Raw genomic sequence first — 8,162 nt, forward strand, 5'->3', positions numbered from 1 at the left:
TTTAACGTTGTTTCTGTTTCTTGATTTAGAACTTAAACGTGCTTGGTTGATTTTTTTGAAATCTAAATTGAAATCTATGCAAGAATTCGGACGAACATTTCTTCTGTTTTCCAAGTTTTTGATTTCAAGCTTGAAGCTTATGGCACTAAAAAGCAGATTGGATAAGTCTTTCACAAAGTCTTTCTAAGACTTGACTTTAAGTCATTCTTAAGTAGCCACCGAGAATTATGACTACTTAGTCATTTTATTCGTAATTAGTTCGACCCATATTTTATTCCAAATTATCGGGTATCATCACCCGACCCGTATTTTATTCCAAATTGGCCACTTTCAACGAAACTCGTTTTCTTTAATCCCTGTACCTCTTTATCCTTCTTAACACTTATTTATCTCTTGTTATAAATAGCATAAGTACGTTAACGTCAAGATGATCTCATCTCCGAGTTTACATCAATTAACCGAAGACGAATCTTTTAACGTACGAAAACGCGAGCTGTAACATCCTTACCCCCTTAGAAACATTCGTCCTCAAATGTTCAACTCTCCGTGATCTATGTAACTTTTGACAGGGTCGCCTATGCAATAACACCACTACCAAATCTTCCCGTCGAAGCTTAATAATCCAACAACACACAGGACCATAATTATGAATAACGACAATGGTCTCACATGACCAACGACAATAACCAACACAAGAATTTATACACGTACCTTATGGTTGTGATGTCTCAGTCGAACCCTTCTCTGGAGGAGGAAATAAGTAGGGATATCTAGACTTCATGTCTTCCTCAGCCTCCCATGTCATTTCTTCCACATTGTTGTTCCTCCAAAGTACTTTCATGGAGGCTACCTCCTTATTCCGTAGCTTGCGGATTTGTCGGTCTGGGATGGCAACCGAAACTTCCTCATATGATAAGTCTTCTGTAATCTGTACATCATTCATGGGCACCACTCGAGTAGGATCGCTAATGCACTTCCGTAACATAGATACATGAAAAACCGAGTGGACAGACTCCAACTCCGAGGGCAATTCTAACTCATAAGCTACTTGGCCCACTTTTCGAATGATCCTATAAGGCCCAATATACCGTGGGCTAAGTTTGCTTTTCTTGCCAAATTTCATCACACCCTTCATAGGCGACACCTTTAAGAATACCCAGTCATCAACCCTGAACTCTAAATCTCGTTGCAGCACATTAGAATATGACTTCTGACGACTCTAAGCTGTCAATAGTCAATCCGGATAAGATTTACTTTTTCTATGGCTTGCTGAACTACGTCTGGCCCGTGTAATCCAGATTTTCTAACATCAAACCACCATATAGGCGACCTACACTTCCTTCCATAAAGAGCTTTGTATGGAGCCATCTGAATACTGGAATGGTAACTATTATTATATACAAACTCAATAAGCGGCAGATGATCATCCCAGCTACCTTTGAAGTCTATTACACAAACTCATAACATATCCTCCAGTGTTTGAATAGTACGCTCAGCCTATTCGTCTGTCTGGGGATGAAATGTTGTACAAAGACTTACTTGAGTCCCCAATCCTTTTTGGAAGGACCTCCAGAAGTTAGTTGTAAATTGAGCTCCTCTATCGAGATAATAGATACAGGGACACCATCCAGTCGTACTACCTCCTTAATATAAAGCCTTGCATAATCCTCTGAGGAATATGTAGTTCTGATAGGCAGAAAATGGGCTGACTTTGTAAGCCTATCAACAACCACCCATATCGAATCGAACTTACGCTGGGTATGAGGTTAGCCTACAATGAAATCCGTATTGATTATTTCCCATTTCCCAGTCAGAATCTCCATAGCCTGCAATAATCCACCGGGTTTTTGATGCTCAATATTAACCTGCTGACAGTTAGGACACTTAGCAACAAATTCTGCTATATCATTTTCCATTCTGTCCCACCAATATATTTCCCTAATGGCATGATACATATTTGTTACTCCTGGATGGATAGAATAACGAGAATAGTGAGTTTCTCCCATAACTTGCCAATGCAATCCTGCAACATTAGGCACACATAATCGCCCTTGATATCTGAGGACCCTATCTTCTGTAATTTCAAGGGTGTCTTCTCCTTCTAAAGAGTGGTATCCCTATAATGAACTAACATAGAATCCTCGTACTGGCATTCCTTTACTTTAGTTACTAAAGAGGATATTGCAGTATCCTAAAGAGTAATTCCAACGTCACCTGATTCCAGTAACCGAACTCCAAGACTAGCTAGCTGATGAATGTCATGGGTTATTCCCCTCTTTTCTGGTCATAACCACGACAAGCTACCCATAGATCTACAGCTGAGGGCGTCGGCTACTACGTTTGCCTTCCCCATATGGTATAAAATATCAACGTCATAGTCTTTAAGTAGCTCCAACCATCTCCTTTGAGGTAGATTAAATTCCTTTTGCTTGAAGATGTACTGGAGGCTCTTATAATCTGTATAGATATCAACATAAATGCCATACAAGTAGTGTCTCCACATTTTTAGTGCATGAATCACCGCAGCTAACTCAAAATCATGGGTTGAGTAGTTCTTCTCGTGCTTTCTTAGTTGTCTAGAAGCATAAGCCCCAACCTTACCATGTCGCATCAGCACACAACCCAATCCAATACCTGAAGCATCACAATAGATCACATAACCATCGGTCCCTTATGGGAGCATTAACACCAGTGCTGAAGTTAGTCTATCCTTTAATGCCTGGAAACTCCGTTCGCAAGCATCAGTCCATGAAACTTTGCTCCCTTCTGAGTCAACTTTGTCAAAGGTGCTGAAAGGGAAGAAAATCCCTCTACAAATCTCGTGTAATAACCTGCCAAACCAAGAAAGCTACAAACCTCCGTCGGTGTTGTGGGTCTAGGCCAAGTCTTTACTGCCTCAATCTTTTGTGTATCCACCTATATGCCTTCACCCGAAATAACATGCCCAAGGAAAGCTACAGAGTTCAACTATAATTCACATTTAGAAAATTTTGCATACAGATTCCCTTCTTGTATAACTCTGAGCATACTATGCAGATGATCTGCATGCTCAGCCTCTGAATGAGAATATACCAATATATCGTCAATAAATACAATTATGAATAGATCTAAAAAAAGCCTGAACACACGGTTCATTAAATCCATGAATACTACTGGGGCATTGGTCAGACCGAACAACATAACCTAAACTCAAAGTTCCCATATCTAGTCCTGCATGATGTCTTCGGAATATCTTCATCCTTAACCCTTACCTGATGGTACCCAGACCTCAAGTCTATCTTTGAAAAAACACTTGGCATCTTGCAACTGATCAAATAAATCATCAATTCTCAGGAGGGGGTACTTATTCTTGATCATCACCTTATTCAGCTACCTAAAATTAATACACATTCGTAAGAGACCATCTTTCTTTCTCACAAACAAAATAGGTGCTCCCCACGGTGACGTACTAGGTCTGATAAAACCTTTTTCAAGTAAGTCCTTTAATTGTTCTTTCAACTCTTTCAGCTCTATAGAAGTCATTCTATAAGGAGGAAGAGATATTGGGTGAGTATCTAGTAGTAGGTCAATAGAAAACCTAATTTCTCGCTCTAGCAGGAAACCCGGAAGCTCATCGGGAAACTCATTCACCACAGGGATGGACTGAATGTTTGGTGACTCCACTTCCACATCCTGAACCCGAACTAAGTGATAAATACTTCCCTTTCTGATCATCTTCCTTGCCTTGAGATAGGAAATAAATCGACCTCTCAGCGATGCCATGTTACCTTTCCACTCCAAAACAGGCTCCCCTGGAAATTGAAATCGGACTATCTTTGATCTACAATCAATGTTGGCATGACAAGAAGCCAACCAATCCATACCCATTATAACATCAAATTCTACCATATCTAACTCGATTAAGTCTGTTACAGTAGGTCGACCATGAACTATTATTGTACAACCCCTATATATCTGCTTAGCTATCACCGAGTCCCCAAGAGGTGTAGATACCTCAAAAGGTGTAACCAATTCAGGTTTTATTCCAAACTTACCAGCAACTAGTGGAGTAACATATGATAAGGTGGAACCTAGGTTATGCATATACATCATATGAGAAGACTGATAATATACCTGTAACAACATTAGGTGATGACTCTTGGTCCTGTCGTCCTGCCAACGCATAAATGCAGTTTTGAGGGCTACTCGAGCTAGATGAGTAGCTAGATGCTCCGCCTATACCTCTACCACGACTCACTTGTGCTTGGGGACCTTGACTAGAGGGGCGTACTGATGATGACGAACCAGCTGCAAATCCCAACGGCTGAGCTATACTTGCATCACCTCTCATCGAAAAATCCCTCATAACGTGGCTTGGATAACCACAAGTATAACAAACACCTAACCCCATACGGCACTGCCCGGTATGCTGCTTACCACATTGAGTACATCGTGGCAAGGGTGGCCTCATCTGATTGGACTCACCCCTATATTGAGAACCTGAGGCCCTGGAATTTTGACGAGACCCTGAATATATAGAGCGATCAAATCTCTTGCTGCCAAACTGAGGGTGCACGCTAGCCGAGGGTTGGGATAGATATCTCGAGTACTGCCGCCTCTGACCAACTCGAAACTCACCAGAAGGACCCTAAGACCTCGCTCTCTTATTCTGGGACCTATCATGCTCACGATCGACCCTCTATTCTCCTCCACACCCTGAGCATATGCCTGAATACGAGAAATATCCATGTCTGGCTGAAGTGAGACTAACATGCAATCGTTAAGCAAGTGAGGCTCTAATCCCATCACGAACCGATGAACTTGATCCTCCATCTTAGATACAATAGCTGGAGCATACCTAGCCAACGAATTAAACTGAAGACTATAATCCCAAACACTCATGTTACCCTGTCGAAGGGTCAAGAACCTATCAACTCTGGCTCGCCTAAGCTCTAGTGGCAGATAATGACGAAGAAAAGCTTTTGTAAACTCCTGCCATACTGTTGGAGGGGCATCCTCACCTCTGGATAATTCCAAAGACTCATACCAATTAACTGCAACATCTCGGAGTCTATAGGAAGCTAGCTCAAATGACTCAGTCGTAGTGGACTTCATTACCCTTAACGTCCTCTACACCCTATCAATAAATACCTAAGGGTCCTCATTCAGGTCTACCCTTAGTGAATACTGAAGGGTCTAAGTTAATGAAGTCACGAACCCTCGCACTGACGGACCTATCTGCATGACCAATACCTATTTCCTAATGCCGAGCTTGTGCGACTACTAAGAGGGTTAATAGCTGAATAGCATCTCTCATTTACTAACCCGGTGCATCTGGCTGAGGTGCTGAACGTACAAGGGTGGGTGCTGGAGCTTGTGCCCCTCGGAGCTCTTCTGGAAAGGGCAAGGTATGTGAAGTCTGAGATGGAACCTCACCATGAGACTCTCCCCGAGCCCTGGTAACTTGTGGAGCTCGACCAGTGGTCTCACCGGCCACAAACTTTCCCTTCTTGGCGGCGGTACTCTTTGGAGGCATTGCTGAAAATATAACATATCGTTAGGAATATGAATTCTGGTATCGCACGATCTGAGATAAAAGGAGAGAATAACATCCTATATGTCCTGTAGCCTCCTATTTATAAGTGTGGTGCATGACACACCTATAAACAAGACTCTACTAGACACGGTCTGTAGACAACCCTAGGACAAAACTGCTCTGATACCACTTTTGTCACGACCCAAACCGATAGGCCGCGACGGGTACCTGAGTCCTACCTGTCAAATACACCTAAGCATGTGTCTAAGATATGAACCTGAATAAAATCTGTTGCATTACAAAATTAACATACGTGAAGGAAACATGCTATCAAGGCATATGTACATATACATGCAGAATACAGTGGACGAGTCATCAAGGCTGCTATAAACAACTATATATCCAAAACTGAAAGCCGACAAGGCCACATATAACCCAACTAGACATACTATCTACAAACCTCTAATAGAAACATAGCTCTACAAAGATGGGACTGAGCCACGTCATACCTATATATATATATATATATATATATATATATATATATATACAAATGTATCGTACCAAAATTTAAAGCAGCTCCGGATCAAATGGAGCACGCCAACTCTCGTTGATCAGGGATCCTACGAAGGGGGACCGTCAGCTTGCCTACCTGCACATGCGAGCATGAAATGCAGGCCCCTTGAAATAGGGCATTAGTACGAAAAATGTACTGAGTATCTAAGGCATGAAAATTAGTACGTAAGAGACATAGATGAAACATGGAATATAGAAAGACATATTTAAAATTTGAATAACTTTGTAAATTCTAAAACGTTTATAATGTCATGCACATGCATGTAAATGCTGTGTCATACATTATTATGGGTGTACATAATATCATCAAGCCACTGAGGGAATCCCATCATATCATCTTGGCCACTGTGGGCAATATCATCAACATATATCAGTTGATGAGGTGGTGGTGCGTATATAACGCCGTAACCTTTTCCCATATCCCATATACATATATTTACATATATAGGTGTATATAACGCCATATGGTCATAGGTTAATGCACATATATAAATGAGTGAAATGCATGAAAAATACGTAATAATCTCAATATTTCTTCTGGATAAACTTTTCCAACTGCGTATTATTCTATGACCCACGAACAAAAGATAATATTATTTTTCATGAGGAATCAAGAATATATACACCTCTACTATTTCTATGAGTAGAGTACTTTATGGAAACTATGTGTTTGCTCGTTTCTTCAATATAATTTGGATCATGCCAAAAGAAAGAAGGGAGGGCCTTAACATACCTGTTCTTGAAATTATTTGAACGAATCTGCTTCTGCGAAATATGGACCTAGATTCCTTGAAATTGGAACGAAACTGTGTTCTGCCTCTAACGTTTTTGAAGTTGCTTTTGTTTCTTGCTTTAGAACTTAAACGTTCTTGGCTGATTTTTTTGAAATCTCAATTGAAATCTATGCAGGAATTCGGACAAAAATTTCTTCTATTTTCCAAGTTTTTGATTTCAAGCTTGAAGCTTAAGGCACTAAAAAGCAGATTGAATAAGTCTTTCACAAGTCTTTCTAAGACTTGACTTTAAGTCATTATTAAGTAGCCACCTAGAATTATGACTACTTAGTCATTTTCTAGGCTTTGTGGCTTCTTACCACGTTGGGGGGGGGGGGTTGATTAATTTATTAATTATGTATCCACTTATTAGTTAACTGAGTAATGTTCTGTTACCCGGTAATTAATTAATTACCCATATAATATAAAAATTACCACAAATTACTTTAAATTCTATTTGTTTTTAAAATACTTCATATATACTTTATATTATACTACTGTGGTCATATGGTACCTTTCATGGTACTAGTTCATAATTATCGGGTATTATCGCTCGACCCGTATTTTATTCCAAATTGGCCACTTTCAACGAAACTTGTTTTCTTTAATCCGTGTACCCCTTTATTCTTCATAACACTTATTTATCGCTTGTTATGAATATCGTAAGTACGTTAACATCAAGATGATCTCATCCCCGAGTCTATGTCAATTAACCGAAGACGAAACTTTTAACGTACAAAAATGCGAGATGTAATAACAATTCTTAGTAAAATAACCATAAATTCTACATACGATGTCGAAACTTGATGATTTCAGTTTCTATGGTTATACAATTATGATACAGATATAACAGTTTAGCTAATACATAAATCAAAGGCCGTTTGCTCAATATGGTAACCTTTATGCTCCAATCGACGTCGAAACCGAAAACAATCACCATACAACTCTAACTTATACAAAACTCATTGGAATTTAACCAAACTTTGTGGACATGTACATAATAATCATACAAACTTATTAGAATAATTAAAACCCGATTCTGAGTCTGTTTACCTAAAAGTCAAACCTTGATCAACTCTTCCAACTTAAAGCTTCTAAAATGAGTATCATTCTTTCAAATCTATCCCGAACAGCTCGAAAACCAAAACCAACCATACACGTAAGTCATAATACATAATATGAAGCTACTCAAAGTTTTAAGCCACCAAATGGAATGATAAATTCCAAAATAACTGGTCGGGTCGTTATAATGACCCTCTTATGTTTCTCTCTTGATAGTATACATGTAGATATTGAGG

The 8,162-nt window shown here is 39.7% G+C and overlaps 1 protein-coding gene across 1 annotated transcript; it reads right to left on the reverse strand.

Annotated features, from left to right (window-relative positions):
- Nucleotides 1-1,766: 1,766 nt before the first annotated feature.
- On the reverse strand, nucleotides 1,767-5,094 carry LOC138879782 (uncharacterized). The gene is made up of 5 exons (XM_070159414.1): nucleotides 4,635-5,094; nucleotides 4,114-4,506; nucleotides 3,465-3,791; nucleotides 2,305-2,634; nucleotides 1,767-2,023 (listed from the first exon to the last, which is right to left on the reverse strand). The coding sequence occupies exons 1-5, from the start codon at nucleotides 5,092-5,094 to the stop codon at nucleotides 1,767-1,769; spliced, it is 1,767 nt and encodes a 588-aa protein (XP_070015515.1).
- Between the last annotated feature and the right edge of the window lie 3,068 nt (nucleotides 5,095-8,162).

The sequence above is a fragment of the Nicotiana sylvestris genome, chromosome 10 (genome assembly GCF_000393655.2).
Source record: "Nicotiana sylvestris chromosome 10, ASM39365v2, whole genome shotgun sequence".
Taxonomy (NCBI): Eukaryota; Viridiplantae; Streptophyta; class Magnoliopsida; order Solanales; family Solanaceae; genus Nicotiana; species Nicotiana sylvestris.